The sequence below is a fragment of the Borostomias antarcticus genome, assembly GCF_949987555.1.
Source record: "Borostomias antarcticus genome assembly, chromosome: 18".
NCBI lineage: Eukaryota > Metazoa > Chordata > Actinopteri > Stomiiformes > Stomiidae > Borostomias > Borostomias antarcticus.
In genome coordinates, this window is record NC_140251.1 from 23,780,385 (window position 1) to 23,796,570 (window position 16,186).

Genomic DNA, 16,186 nt, shown 5'->3' on the forward strand with positions numbered 1-16,186 from the left:
CGGGGCTTGGAATATGTAGTGGAATATCAGTAAATTAGCTCAGATTACTCGATTTCAAAAGTACTACTCTTTTGGGACTGTTGAATGCACTTTAGTATATTACCTTCGTCACTGGAGTGATAGCGTGTGTTGCGCCGTCTCTTTCGAACGTCTTGGCACTCGTCCATTGACGACTGCTGCTCAAAGACTTTTGCCATGAGCCTGGCACCTTCGTAATGATCTGTGTGCATAAAGTACCATAATCAATACATTTCAGCCATCCTTTTTTCCTCAGAATAATGAGTCATGATCTTCCCCCCACCCCCATCAGTATTTTTTAATAGCTTAAAATGCAAACAGTACCAGTTGTGGACTTTGGGAAAACCCGGACTCTGTGGAGCGCCCAGCCAGGGTTAGGTTCCACACAGCTCTTTATCCGTTGGCTGACTCATTCATTGGCCAGGAACACATCTGCAACTGTGAGTGAAACCATTAGTAGCCGCTTCCCTGTACAATTGAAAAGTAGCACACCAAACACACAAACATGTTCTTACCCCATCCTTTTTGGAGAGCCAGGATACTGGGACAACCGACAGTGTCCTCCCCCAGAAACTCCACACTGCAATAGTCTGCCCAATAAACAAAAAAATATTAAGTTTATAAACACACAAGGACCCTATGGGAAAATAGGCAGAGGGGAAGAAGCGACTAAAACAACAATTCAACAAGTCATTACAGCCGATAAGTAATTAGTGACACGCCACTATTCTATTCTTTTTTTTTGATTCTCTGCCGGCCCAGGACAGATGCGGTCAATGGCGGTCAATCATCAATCAATCGTGTGGGAAACATGAAGCTAGTTTAGGCATTAGCCACTGCAGTGCACAGAATAAATGTATAAGGCCTGTGAATCACGCGTTACTACTCGCAGTTTTAACAGGAACGCCTGTTTTTGACTCGAACTCCAACAATACACACCGATACTACTAATGTGGCAAACAAAGCTGCCTCCATCTTTGTTTCGAGCTATAACGCTATTGTCCATGGTACCCCGCTTACCTCGTGGGTGGCATCGTTCTCAGTCTCCCACTTTCCAGACAAATGGAAAATATATAAAGCATTATCTTGGCTTCGCCTTCACCTTTGCCTATGTAAAATTAGCCTAAGATTCGTGATGGCCTTAGAAAGCCTGACACGAGCGAGCTCCCAATGTGAGTCTCAAATTCAGCAGAGTCAAACACATATTCACATTTCCCTCAGTCCAGCGGCCATTTTAGATTGCGTGGTAGCGTGGTAGCGTGGTAGCGTGGTAGCGTGCTAGCTAGCATTAGCTAACGTTAGCTAGCTATCATTAGGCTTCCAATTCCTGAACTTAGTTTAGCGTGCAGGTTATGAGTTACTTCTGTTTACTTAAATTATTACCGGTAAGTAAACAAATAAATAGCTAAACCAACAGTCAAATCAATGTAATTTGATGAGGAAAAAACCCCCGAGGTAACTGGTATAACTTACCAGAGATGAAGTGCGCACCACACTGTGTTTGTTGGTCCCCAATCTGCTCTCTTTATGGCTTTAAACCACAGCTTTCGACGGTTCCTCTGAAAAGGGTGACATCTCGAGGGGATGCTGAAGAATCTGAGGCCATCATCTTGTCCTTTTCTGTTTGTACAGTTCACAGCACAGCAGCTTTGAGGCATAATAAGCTACATGAAACGGAGCGCCTGGCTACTGTGGCTAGCGAGTTCCTTTTTACCCAGAGGCTGCGTGCTCGCTCTGCTGTGACGTAGGCGGCGAACCCATCTATAGGGAGGGAAAGTGATCTCATCGCCCCCTAGTGGAAGCGTTCCATAATGCCGAGAGAATGAATGGGTTTTCTCGACACGTCTTTTGAAAAATTATATCTTGGTCGACACCGAAAAGTTAGACTTTTTTTTAATTAATGAAAAAGCATTCAATTTATAACAAACAGGGAAATATACAATCAATAACATTTCTAAGATGCGTTATTAACCTCAACATACAGTACAATATGAAGGATATAAGCGAAAATTTAAAAAAATTAAAAAAGACAGGAGCAGTTTGGCAAAGAATCCTGCCTACTTTAACTGTGAACCAGCAAGCAGTGACGTCACGGGATAGCCCGATAGCAATCCTAATGCTAGCCTAATAGGACTTTAATCCAACGTCACTGCAACGTTTATTTAATGACGTTGCAGGGACCCATATTGCAAATGTTTCTGCAACGTTGCAGAAAAGTCTAATTAGACTTAGGAGGGTAAAGTTATTTTCGACCTTAGATGGACGTTGTCACAACATCGCCTGATGGTAACGTTGCAACTTACCTAAGTACAACTTATGTGCAACGTTGCTGCAACCCACTGTGTTAGTAGGGTGTTAGCTATAATTCCTCCTAAGATTACATATAATTCATCATAGCTGACATTACCACATAAATGTCAAGACACATATTTTGTAGATTAACGTAGCAGTGTATTTTCCTATTGCTTACGTTACCTAGCTAACGTTATAACGTTAATTAGCTATAAGCACACAAGGCAGCGGTGTCGGCACCAAAGGTTGATGCGACAGGAGGAGAATGGAGGCCGGGGAGGGAGATGGTTGACAGGAGGAGAATGGAGGCCGGGGAGGGAGATGGTTGGCTCCGCCGAATTCACCAGGACCAGTCGTGAGTCCGTGAAACCCAAAAGCCTCATATTATAATTGCAGAAGCTTTCGGGAGTGAAATGTTTGCTGCAGAGGCGGGCGCTAGCGGTGACAGAATCCTCTGTAACACCATGGCTCTTCAAAAATGCTAACCATTTGCTTCTCATTTCAGCTTTACTCGGGAGTTGAAAGAAGGAGACCTTATCATCCCATTCCTGCTGGCATCCAGGAAGGATGCATTTTCGTTTAGTTTAATGCATAGGCATTGCTAACTAAGAAAAACTAGCTAATTCTAGACTGCTGGTTAAAACTAGCTAATTCTAGACTCAAGATTGAGCAGGAGAACCGAAGATTCAAATCCGTTCTAGCTTTATATAGTGTTAGGGCGGGGATATGCTAAGAACACCGCTCTACGTCATCCGGTACCGTTTTAAGCCCGCCCAGAAAATCCAGAAATCAAAACTGGTCAAAAACACAAAACTGGTCTAACTTCACAATTCAGTACTACACATGGTTCATCCCATTTTTACATGTTATCAGCAATGCATCAGTAACACATAGAATGTGTTTTCAAGCAAATCTCTGATTTTGGTTAACTTTAACTAAATATGTTCTGAAGTTTATTCTGCAGTAAGTGTAATTTTATTTCATATTTTTAAATTGCCGGTTGATATTCACACGCGCACACCACCCAGGGTACAACAACATCCTTTACCCACGCTGCTGAAAAAAAATCTAGAGGAAACACTGCAATCATATTATAAAATATGCTGACGACACCGCAATTCTAAGTCTAAGTCTCCTTGATAAAGATAATGACCCCTCGGTGTACCATGATGAGATTGACACATTCACTAAATGGTGTGACAACAACCATCTCATCCTAAACGTCACCAAAACTCAGGAGGTTGTGCTAGATCCAAGAAGGGTAACTGACCATGAGCCTGTGGTCATCAAAGTCCAAGTAATCATCCAGGTGCCCACCTATAAATACCTAGGTATTTAGTTAGACAACCATCTCCACTGGAATACACACATAGACAACTTGTGTAACAAACTACAGTAGAGGCTTTATCACCTGAGGCGACTCAGACTTTATGGAGTAAGAAAACAGATCATGATAATTTTCTATCAGTCAATCGTGGAGAGTATAATCAGATATGGAATAACTGTGTGGTTTGGTAACTTAACTGTACAACAAAAAAACAGACTAGTCGGCATGCACAAAACAGCCATGAAAATTGTAGGTGAAAGAGATTGTGCCCTTAAATAAACTCATTACTCGATCATCGCGGACCCCCAACATAGAATCTCATACATCATACATCTCCACAGAATACTGGACGGGCCGGAGGGAGAGGGGGGGACTCTGCTGCACGTCATCAAATGCTCACAGCGGCATCAACCAATCTTTCTGGCATATCTGGCAACATATCTGTAATTTTGCCACATTTAGAGGCATCCTCTGTCAACTTTTTCAACTTATTTTCCCAGATTTCCTGGGCACCCCCTTTGCGCTTTCTATCCACTTTGCCTCGTCATGACTCACGATTTTGACATGGTTGATGCTAGATTGGACGGGCCGGAGGGAGAGGGGGAGGGAACTCCGCTGCATATCATCAAATGCTTACAGCGGCATCAACCAATCTTTCTGGCATATTTTTTCTACATGTAGGACTGCACTCACGGTAATCAACTGTTTAAATATTCAGCCTGAACGTCAACAAATACCTCCTTTCAATCAGTTAAAATGTGGTTACAACATCTATGTGTCACAAAACATACATTTGTTTCATCATTTTGATAATCTGTATTAGTTGAAGCTAGAAAGAGAAACGATATCAAATGAAGGGTCCTTGATATTGTAGTGCTCAATATTATGAAGAATGAGGCAAACAACTTCCCTCTTATAGGCTACACGCAACTGCGTGTCTTTATTAAGTACAACAGAAAAAGGATATACAATAATAATTTCATAGTGTTTCTAATCCATAGGCTTGCCATGACCGCTGCGAGATTGTATCAATAATCATTTGTAATCTGATGATAAGATAATTATTGCTATAAAGGGTTACTGACCATCACCAGGCTTTGTTGATGTATTTAACTCTATATATATATAGAGTATATATATATAATATACTCTATATTACTCTGTAATGCTGGTCCACATTGTAAGAAAAAAACTTAGTCCTCGACTCTTCCTCCACTCCTTTAATGAAAGACTAGCTAGGCGGTGGTATAGCACATTTCTGAAAGGGATTGCAGTCAGATAACCTAACGTTAACGTTAGATATCCCACAACAATATGTTACCTAGCTTTGCTAGCATGAACGCAGGAACGCAGACAAACTGAATTATATGCCAGAAACCATACGCTGCTGTGATTGGTTGATGCCGCTGTGAGCATTTGATGACGTGTAGCGGAGTTCCCTCTCCCTCTCCCTCCGGCCTGTCCAATCTAGCATCAACCCCTAGGAAGGAGGCTTTGCATGCCAAGATGTAATAATAATCGGCTAAAACTATCTTTTGTCCCAGTCTCCATTAAATTGATAAACTCACTTAAGCAGAAACGATAATTATATGACCAGCACCTGCACTTTACAGTATCTGAAACACCACTTGAAGGGTTATGTGCAATATCTATCAGATGTGCAATATCTATCAGATGCCATGTTCAGATGGAAGCTGCTGTCAATATCACTCAATGTTTGCTGTTGTTTCTTTTGCCTGTTGTATGTAACTCTCTGTTGCACTTTGAAGCATTACGGCACTATGCCCAAGACAAGCTTCCCCACGGGGACAATAAAGTATAATCAATCAATCAATCAATCGAGACACATTTTAATGCCAGGTGTAAATGGGGTCTCTGTCTCTCTATCGTTATCTTTCACGTTCACCAGAAACACTGATGGAGACTCCCCTTAGAGACTATCAAAACAGCAAGCTTCTCCAAGATCACACTCCTTATTAGTGGTGGAGTGAGGATCACTCTGTTTCTCTGTCTCTCTTTTTCTTTCTTGCTCACACATTTTTTCTCACCCACACACCCATTCACTCATTCACCCACTCACCCATTCACTCATTCACCCACTCACCGATTCACCCACTCACTCACCCATTCAGGGGCGCCGCCGGGGATTTTGAGCCACACTTGCAATTAACTCTTATCTGCTCCTTGTGCAGTAAATGAAATAACGAGGGAATAACACACACTTAGCCATAGAACAGCTGAGCAGCCAATTGTCCAATTACTTTTGTTCCCCTAAAAAAAGGGAGGGGCACGTATACAATTGTTTGTAATTCTTACACCGTTCACCTGATTTGGATGTACAGTAAATACCCTCCAATTAAAGCTGAAAGTCTGCACTTAAAGCACATATTGAATGTTTCATCTTCAAATCCATTGTGGTGGTGTACAGGGCCAAAATGATGTTGAAAATGTTGTCAATGTCCAAATATTTATGGACCTAACTGTATAGGCATGAATCGTAGCCACCTTGCTAGCCAGCGAGCTTGGCCAAACAGTAGGCTAAAGTTAAAGCAATGTTACCAGTTTGTTACCTAACTACCGTAAAGTTACTAGCTTATGTAAATTTCAGCCAGTCGTAAACCATCAACCTGACATTCAAAACTCTTCTTTGTTTTTGGAAGCCAGATGTGTCTTTGGGAAGCTGAGGCATGCTGCTCCACACGAGCTCTCCTCACTCCCAGCCCACTGCTGCTAGCAAAGCAGGACCCAACCATTTCATGGAAATAGAGAGGGGGGGGGCAATTGGCTCTCTGGATGTTTAATTTTTGCCCAAAACAAGGAAACATAAAGAAATAGTTAGTTATTAGTACATTGTAAAAAAAGATGATATTAATGATGATGGGTTAATCATTTAATATTGAATATTAGAACCATCCTAACTGTTCTCCCCCATACGTCACCCCTGCACCCACTCATCTCATTTACATGATCTTTTCCTCATCTATCTCACTCAAACACATTTATACTCACCCTCTCTATGCAATACGTTTTTCTCTAATCTAGTTTGTGTTTGCGTACACATGGATTGTTGCAGCCATAGAAGCCTGAGAGGGAAACATGTCCTTCACCTATCACAGCCACAATATGACCACCGGCCCTAACAGGCTGCCTGACGAGACAGACTGTGGTGTGTGTGTGCGTGTGTGTGTGTGTGCGTGTGTGTGTGCGTGTGTGTGTGTGTGTGCGTGTGTGTGTGCGTGCATGCCTGCGTGTACAGTGATTTTTGTATCAGTGACTCAACGTATTCTCAATCCAAGTCAGCTATCCTCTTAAAGTACATACTTCAACCTCTGTCTGTCTCTCTCCCTTCCTCTCTCTCTTTCTCCCCTCCTCTCTCCCTCTCTCTCTCCCCTCCTCTCTCTCTCACCCCTCCTCTCTATCTGTCTCTCTTCCTCTTTTTCTCTCTCTGCCCTCCTCTCTCCCTCCCTCTCCCCTCCTCTCTCTCCCTCCCTCTGTCTCTCCCTCCCTCTCTCTCTCCCCTCTTCTCTCTCTTTCTCTCTCTCTTTCTCTCCCCTCCTCTCTCTCTTTCTCTCCCCTCCCTCTCTCTTTCTCCCTCTCTCTCTCCCCCCTCCTCTCTCTCTCCCTCCCCTCCTCTCTCTCTCTCCCTCTCTCTCCCCCCTCCTCTCTGTCTCCCTCTCCCCTCCCTCTCCCCTCTCTCTCCCCTCTCTCTCCCCTCTCTCTCCCTCCCTCTCACCCTATCCCCCCAGGTCATTCTAAACCCCACCACTAACGGGCCCAAGCAGGCGGAGCTGCACAGGATGGTGGTGCCTAAGAGCAGCCAGGACGCTGATCTGCAGATCAAACTGGCCGTGCGCATGGACAAACCCCCCAACATGAAACACAGTGGGTAAGAACTACACTACCCAGCAACACTCTCATACCACCCCACTGGGAACCGTGCTGTGACAAACACATGTGAGGGTTGGTAGGAGCTATCTGGTAATATAGGTGACCAGGAACACGGAAGGCTATCCAGCCCTCCTCCGCAGTCAGAGAATGACTCTCTGCTCCCCTCGCTACAACTATTACTGTGACGGCTACATGCTGACATCACCCTCGTTCCATAGAGCAGCATAGGAGGCAGGTAGTCGGTGGGAACGATGATGATGATGGTGATGATGATGGTGACATCAGGAAAGATCAGGTCAGGAGCACAGATGATATAAAGAGCAGCCCTGAGCTACGGTCCCACAGGAGAGGGAGGGAGAGACGGATATATGTTGATATATAGAGGCAGAGGGATATATGTTGATATATAGAGGTAGAGGGATATATGTTGATATATAGAGGTAGAGGGATATATGTTGATATATAGAGGTAGAGGGATATATGTTGATATATAGAGGTAGAGGGATATATGTTGATATATAGAGGTAGAGGGATATATGTTGATATATAGAGGTAGAGGGATATATGTTGATATATAGAGGTAGAGGGATACATGTTGATATATAGAGGTAGAGGGATATATGTTGATATATAGAGGTAGAGGGATATATGTTGATATATAGAGGTAGAGGGATACATGTTGATATATAGAGGTAGAGGGATATATGTTGATATATAGAGGTAGAGGGATATATGTTGATATATAGAGGTAGAGGGATATATGTTGATATATAGAGGTAGAGGGATATATGTTGATATATAGAGGTAGAGGGATATATGTTGATATATAGAGGTAGAGGGATATATGTTGATATATATAGAGGTAGAGGGATATATGTTGATATATAGAGGTAGAGGGATATATGTTGATATATAGAGGTAGAGGGATATATGTTGATATATAGAGGTAGAGGGATATATGTTGATATATAGAGGTAGAGGGATATATGTTGATATAAAGAGGTAGAGGGATATATGTTGATATAAAGAGGTAGAGGGATATATGTTGATATATAGAGGCAGAGGGATATATGTTGATATATAGAGGCAGAGGGATATATGTTGATATATAGAGGTAGAGGGATATATGTTGATATATAGAGGTAGAGGGATATATGTTGATATATAGAGGTAGAGGGATATATGTTGATACATAGAGGTAGAGGGATATATGATGATATATAGAGGTAGAGGGATATATGTTGATATATAGAGGTAGAGGGATATATGTTGATATATAGAGGTAGAGGGATATATGTTGATATATAGAGGTAGAGGGATATATGATGATATATAGAGGTAGAGGGATATATGTTGATATATAGAGGTAGAGGGATATATGTTGATATATAGAGGTAGAGGGATATATGTTGATATATAGAGGTAGAGGGATATATGTTGATATATAGAGGTAGAGGGATATATGTTGATATATAGAGGCAGAGGGATATATGTTGATATATAGAGGTAGAGGGATATATGTTGATATATAGAGGTAGAGGGATATATGTTGATATATAGAGGTAGAGGGATATATGTTGATATATAGAGGTAGACGGATATATGTTGATATATAGAGGTAGAGGGATATATGTTGATATATAGAGGTAGAGGGATATATGTTGATATATAGAGGTAGAGGGATATATGTTGATATATAGAGGTAGACGGATATATGTTCATCATCCCAATGGGTATTTTTGCGTTGTCAAATTTGGTTAATCAATAAGATGAAAGAAGCAAATGAGGGCAGCATAAAATATGAAGGAAGGAATGACCACGGGAGTTGGGATGACTCTATAGCCATGCATAGAGATGAGAGAAGGATGATGAGAGTTGGGCTCACCCTATAGCCATGCTAGCCCCATAGCCATGTAGAGACAACTGGCCATGCTGAAGGGAAGCCATAGGCAGGAGAGCAGCGCCCCCTTGTGGGCTTGAAGAGAGATGACAGCGAGTGTGAGCAACAGGAGGAGAGCAGAGGGATGGAACGTGTATCTTTAATTATAAATGGACATCAATATTAAATTAATCTTAAAATCATATAGTTGTGCAATTTGCTGATCACAATTTGATTAGGAACAGCACACAAAAAAGTATTCCTGAATGTGCTTTCATTGTTGTACCAGGAGAGGGCAGCACAGCCTCAATTGTATATCCAGGCAGCCCCTGGTAGCCTGTAGCTGTCCCCCACCCAATGGGGGGGGGGATTAAAATGACAATTGTCCGTTCATTTGTCCATCCGATGAGATGTACCAGAGCACACCACTAGGAGTGCTAGCCACACTACTCTATTCTACTCAGGGGCCCTTCTACTTACAGATCCACAGAGTTCAGAGGTTGAGGCGCTTCCTGCAATGTTTGGCCCTTGTTCTACATGTTAGGCTTCTCATAGGTTAGTGAAGTGGTTAGGTGCATTGTGGGTAACGTTATTGATAGTTGTATTGCACAGGATAAATTAGATGGTTCTTGTTTAGGTAGTTTGATCATGTTGGATAGATTGAGTAGACTAGTGATACCGTATGGTTACAGTAGGTCATGTACTGTATGTGTCCAAACATTAGGCTGTTTGTCATGACACGTCAGGTACTACTTCTTCCTCCTCCTCTTCCTCCTCCTCCTCCTCCTCTTCCTAGGAAGTCTGACTTCCTATGCATGAAAAATCACCAAACTTTGCACACAGGTCCAGTCCTATGCCAGAGGTCCTCAACTGTCAGTGGTAGAAGTTTTATTACAAGTTCAAGTGAAGGCCAAACTGCCATCTCCTTACTGGGCTCAACACGAACATGACCTTCCCTTTGTGTCTGGTTGTGAGTTCAAGCCCTGGGTGATGCAGAATAAACATGCTAATGCTACTCAGTGCTGCGCAGCAGCTATAGTTCTATTGGAATCTGCGCTGCCATGCGCAACCAAGAGTACGTTTCCAGGCGCATGCATCTGAAGCGAGTACAGGACTTGGCCCTTGTCATTTGTTGGTTTGTTATGAGATTCACCCGAGCTCAGGACTAGGACTAACCCTCACTCATTACCTTCGCCCAGACTACTACTATTACCTCCCCCAGGATCCACGTCCACAGACGGCTTATTCTAAAATGGCTAAAATTATTTATTTTTCTCTAAATTCTACACACATACCCCATAATGACAAAGTGAAAAGTGTTTTAGAAAATTTTGCAACTGTATTAAAAATAAAATAAATAAATAATCCCTTAGTATTCACTCCCTATGCTATGACAGCTCAGGTGCATGCTGTTTCCACTGATCATCTTGATTGGAGTCCACCTGTGGTAGATTCAATTGATTGGACATTATTTGGAAAGATTGTAGAACACTGACCCAGTTGTCAGTATTACAGTGTTCTGGCCAAGACAAAACAGAAGTGACACACGCACACGCATGGGTCGGCCACACCCATACAGTTCCCTATGATGGGTGTGGATGCCTCCCTATCTTATAACATAGTAAAGTACTAAATAAGACTAAAAAGCTAAAACACTAAACATCTAACTCAAGCAAATGCTCTTCCTACATGTACCATAGTGGTTTCTGGTTGTACCTCCGGTTGTACCACCAGAAAAGGTGAAAGACAACAAAATAAAACAAATCTATAGTATCTACTAATAAAGAGGTAGTCTATACTCTAAGCTAAGGATACATGAGGTAGATATAGTGTTGAGCATGAGGCTTAACTGGTTCTCCTAAACTAGATCATGCTCTTGGCATCAGGGGTGAGGGTCAGGAGATAAAGTGCGGGGTGGTTGCGGGGTGGTTAAAGTACGGGGTGGTTGCGGGGTGGTTAAAGTGCGGGGTGGTTGGTTGAGTCTTTGACTTCCTCCTCCACTACACCTGTCTTTTCCTTGTTCTTACGTTTAAAGATGGGGCAGGTGATAAGGCTTTTCTTGAGACTATATTCAAGTTGCTTAGTCTTCCTATGGAACACAGGCCATGCCCATAGAAACCAGGTAGCTCGTGATAACTAGGGTGATGGCGAAGTTATCTAAGGCAGCACATTCATGAGTGAGTGGGATGGAGGGACCTTGGTTCGTTCGGTCATTAGCATGGCAACGGTTTGAGCATGAGCATAATCAGTTCGAGCTACGGCGGTTAGGCTCATGGCCTTGGCCGTAGAGGTTCCCAGGTTAACCCAGGGAACTGAGGCAGAGTCAGCGGTGAAGGTGGGTCCTAGAACCCGTTTCGAACGACTAGGTGCTCCACTTTATTTGGCCTGTGATGTAGTGAATTTCTCATGCTGTTGTAGCATGTGGGTGACACTATCTAGGGACGAGTGTAATGCTGTATAGTTAATGTCTAAGGGGGCAGCATCAAAATGTTTCCTACAGACTGCCGAGGGTTTGAGTCTGACTCTCTGAGCAGTTCATGATCAGGTTTCTTGATTGTTCCCACGATGCAATTCCTGAGGAGGGACCAGGCATTATGGTTTTTGGGTCAAATGCTACAGTGGTCATGCAGGTCATGCAAAAGTGTGTCTGTGTCTGAAGGAAGGACCTCAAGCTTAAGAGTCTGTTGTAAGGTATTCCATGTATAAGGAGCATCGTGGAAAAAAGCAGCCCTTCCAAGTTCAGAATGCACTCGAGGAACCCTGAGAACAAACCGATCATTAGATCGGGTCTGGTAGGTGCCAAGGCTCCAGTCCAACAGAGATGAGATTTAAGGTGGAAGTTTACCAATAATGGCTTTGAAAATAAACAAATACCAGTGATAGTTATGCCTTAGAGAAAGAGATGGCCAGCCCACCTTATAATAAAGAACACAGTGGTGAGTGTCATATCTATCACCCGTAATAAATCTTAGGGCAGAGTGGTTGACAGTCCAAGAGTTTCAAGGTTGTCACGGAAGCATGTCTACAGACAGTGTCACTATAGTCTAATACTGATAGAAAAGCTTGAACAATTATTTTCCTACTGAACATAAGCAAGCTAGAACGGTTTCTGTACAGGAAGTCAATTTTCTGTCGCAGTTCAGAGGCTAGATTATCTACATGAAACTTGAAAGAGAGTTTATCATCCAACCACAAACCAAGATATTTGTACTCTGTGACTCTCCATATGAAAGCCATTAGCAGTTGAAAGGTGGAGTAGTGTTGTCACGATACCAAAATTATGACTTCGATACGATACTTGCCCAAAATATCTCGATAACGATACCACGGCAAAAATCTAAAACATAAGGAAAAGTAATGGAATAATAGATGACAGAACATGGAACTTTAAATTGTTGGCTTTTTTTTGTGCTCTGCTCAGTCTTTTTGCATCTTTTGAGTCTTTATCATATTTCCTGTAGCTTTCAAACACAGCTGGAAGGGAAGGCTGCCTCGACTGGGTGGTTTGGGATTGTGCTGGCATCTGATTGTCTGTGTGGGGAGAAATCAATACATTATGCCTATGTTGTTGCAAACTGTGAGATAATCAGAAGAACTTGAAAAGCTTATTATTATTATTATGATTAATTAATCCAGGCCTAATGAAGCATTTTTGCTATTCCAAATTATCAGAAGAGATAATTGTCTCACGGTTAACAGTTCTCTCGCTCTAGGAGGTCGGAGCAGGTATTGATTTTTTTTTTTGTCACACGTGCGCTAGGCTTGCAGCCAGGCTGCAGCTAGGCTAGCTAAAAGTCTCATGCTACGGATGAAAATTAGCTTCTCTAGCTATCATCTGGTGCAATAAATGTATTGTGCATTCATACATTCAAACATAAGGTAGGCTAAATATCCTTTGGTTGTATTCAGTTGTACTCAACAGTACTGGTGTTGCTGCTGTGTGTGTCTTATCTTCTATCACATGCGCTAACCTGTCGCTCTTTGAATTCTTTGTGTACTGTAAAAAGTCGGCATGTCTGTCTGCAAGATGCTTTGCCAGGTTGGTCGTATTGTCTCGTTGAGAGGTCACTTCTTTTTCAACTTGTAATCTTTCCCATTCTGCCTTGTGTTCATTCAATTCCTTCCTGTGTTCTTCCTCTAAAGCTCAGATTTTTTCCTTTTGTCTCTTTTCCTCCAATAGCATCTTATATTCAGCCTCCTTTGCAGCTAACTCCGCCGCTGCTTCTGCTCGCTTGGCTGCAACATTTGAGTATGTGGAATGATGACTGCCAGCCAGTTCTGAAGCAGAGGAGCCAAAAATGGACCGGGCATAGTGAGGCTCACGTAGCTCACGCAAGCGCTGTCCTTCATGTTCTGCATCGTATTCTCCATTTACACCAGTCAGTCTTTCGTTCAGGATTTTGACAATGTCACTCGTTACTGCTGCACAAGCATCAACTTTACGTCTTAGCTCAGTGTCAGGGGTGCCGTGCACTATCAGTTCATCATACAGTTCCATGATATCATGTTTCCTTTTTTCCAAATTGTCCGCAAGGTGTGCCAGGTTTTCATCTGTTATCTCAGATTTTAGGTTTTGCCGTGTTTCACGAGCTTGGGCTTTCCACTGTTCATAAAGGCTAAAAAGTCTCTTTTCCCTTTTGCTCTGTTTTTCTTCAAGGTAAGCTAGCATTTTTCAGTGGGGACTCGCGCTCTTTCTGGCCGCCTGGCTAAATCTGCATTATCATCTTCCTCATAGCTTAACAGTTTGGTAAGATTTCTCTGCTTGTTTTGCAAAGTCTCTTTTAGTTCTTGCCTGACAGCTTGTTCTGATTCTATTTCAAGCATTTACCTTTTGGCGAACTTCAATCTGTTCTTCATTATCCATACCGCGCAAAGTATCATCGGTTCCGTCCATTTCCGTCAGCCTTTGTTCTTGTTGCTCCTTTTACCACGCCGTCTTCAAACTCAACGCTGCTCTTATCCTCTTCGTCCATAAAAGTATTCCTGTCCATCCATAAAAGTGTTCCTTTATATCCGTACAAATGTCCATTTATCCGTGGAAGTCGTCCTTTTCGTTCGTTGTAACCTTCGATAGAGCAGGTTGGCTGGAGAGGTGAAGCTCTTACTGTAACGGATCCCCGTATATAAAGTGGCTGGCAACTTACTGCTGGTTAAATCGCTGTTTTATTTTCCGTTTGCATGTTATTACATTCCTTAAACCTTCTGTAGACAAGCGTCCCACCGTAAGAGCTATGGCCTCATACGGGTCCATTAAACATTAAAACTTTTCTTAGCGTCCTTCTAGAGCTAAATTGAACTGAACATTTTTACCGTCAAAAGCGGAAATGTAAACATCTTAGCGTCGCAGGACTTCAAAATAAAGGTCACCTATACACACAGTAGTGCGTCTCTGTCAATTCTTCAAATAAAATGAAAACTGAGTGATATCACAAATGTGAAGCAGGTAATTAATCAAAAAATAATAAACCTTTCATGGGGTTATTTACATCAATACAGACTACTACAGACATCCTAGGCTTGAAATGAGAATAATAATAAATACGAGAATATTTGTATCAGTAGTTCTGCTTCCTGAATCCCCTCTGCGGATTGATCTACACATCTACAACGGTCGCTTCAAAACAAGTCAATGGATTTCATAAAATGATCATTAAAACCCTACAGGATTCATACTTTGTGGCGAATTTGATGTCAGAACACCAACGGACACCAATTAGCCCCTCGGTGAGCTTCTTGTCTTTGAAATCAAGAGTTTAACATGTTTTTGAATGATTTTTCAAGGTGCCCACCCACATCCATTGTATGACCTAAACGGTGGTAGAGCAATTATCAACTTTCTCAAAAGTGCTAGTTTTGTCAACGTTTTGATCTGAACCATTGTTTATGATCATACAGTAAGTAACCTTAAAACAGGGCTAAACATGCATTTTCCCTTTACTACTCCTTTAAGCTTAGATTGCACGTTATAAGAGCCAGCGGAGAAACATCTCACTGCTCATTTTACTGGTATGTTGTATGTGACAAATAAAACGTCGAATTTGCATGTGAACTTGAACAAAAATCAACTTTTTCCGCGCTGTCTGGGGATTCTGTGTGCACACGACCCTGCAGTAAGGAGCTGGCGGGGCGTTTATGTATGCAAATTCAGGTGTACGAGAATGCGCATTCAACTTAAGAAGGGGAGCACAGCTGAGAACACTTTGGCAGTTTAAGAACACATTTCCACACGTTCATGAATCCGGCGGGGTTCTTTCTTAGGGTTGGTCTTACGAAGTTCTTAAGAAGACATTTAAGAAGACAGTTAAGAAAACGTTCAGGAATGAGGTCCAATATCCTTAATATAGATGGTGAAAAGGACAGGACCCAACACCGATCCCTGGGGCACACCTTTAGCTAGAGACAGGAAATAAGATTGAATGTTACCCGATTTCACACACGGACATCTTGATGAAAGATCATCCTGAAACCAGTCACAAGTATCTCTATCCAAATCAATACTTGATAGTCTGTTTAAAAGCAGCTGGTGATCGTCTGTTTAAAAGCAGCTGGTGATCGACTGTATCAAATGCTTTTGAGATATCTACAAAGAGGGCAGCACAATGTTTCCTGTTGTCTAATGCTGAGATTGTCATTAGTGACAAAAGTGACAGCTGAAATGTGCTATGATTAGCTCTAAATCCAGATTGGTGAGGACTTAAAACTGAATGACTTGAAAGAAAGGATTTTAATTGGTTACTTACCAAGGTCTCCAGAACTTTGGCTAGGCATGGTAACCTTGAGAT

The 16,186-nt window shown here is 42.2% G+C and overlaps 1 protein-coding gene across 1 annotated transcript in view; it reads left to right on the forward strand.

Moving 5' to 3' along the window:
- The window catches only part of cadps2 (Ca++-dependent secretion activator 2), a 404,172-nt gene that overhangs the window by 166,593 nt on the left and 221,393 nt on the right, over positions 1 to 16,186 (forward strand). The window contains exon 8 of the mRNA XM_084453028.1: positions 7,384 to 7,523. Coding sequence (XP_084309154.1) covers positions 7,384 to 7,523 — 140 coding nt within the window. The remainder of the gene's footprint in view (positions 1 to 7,383; positions 7,524 to 16,186) is intronic.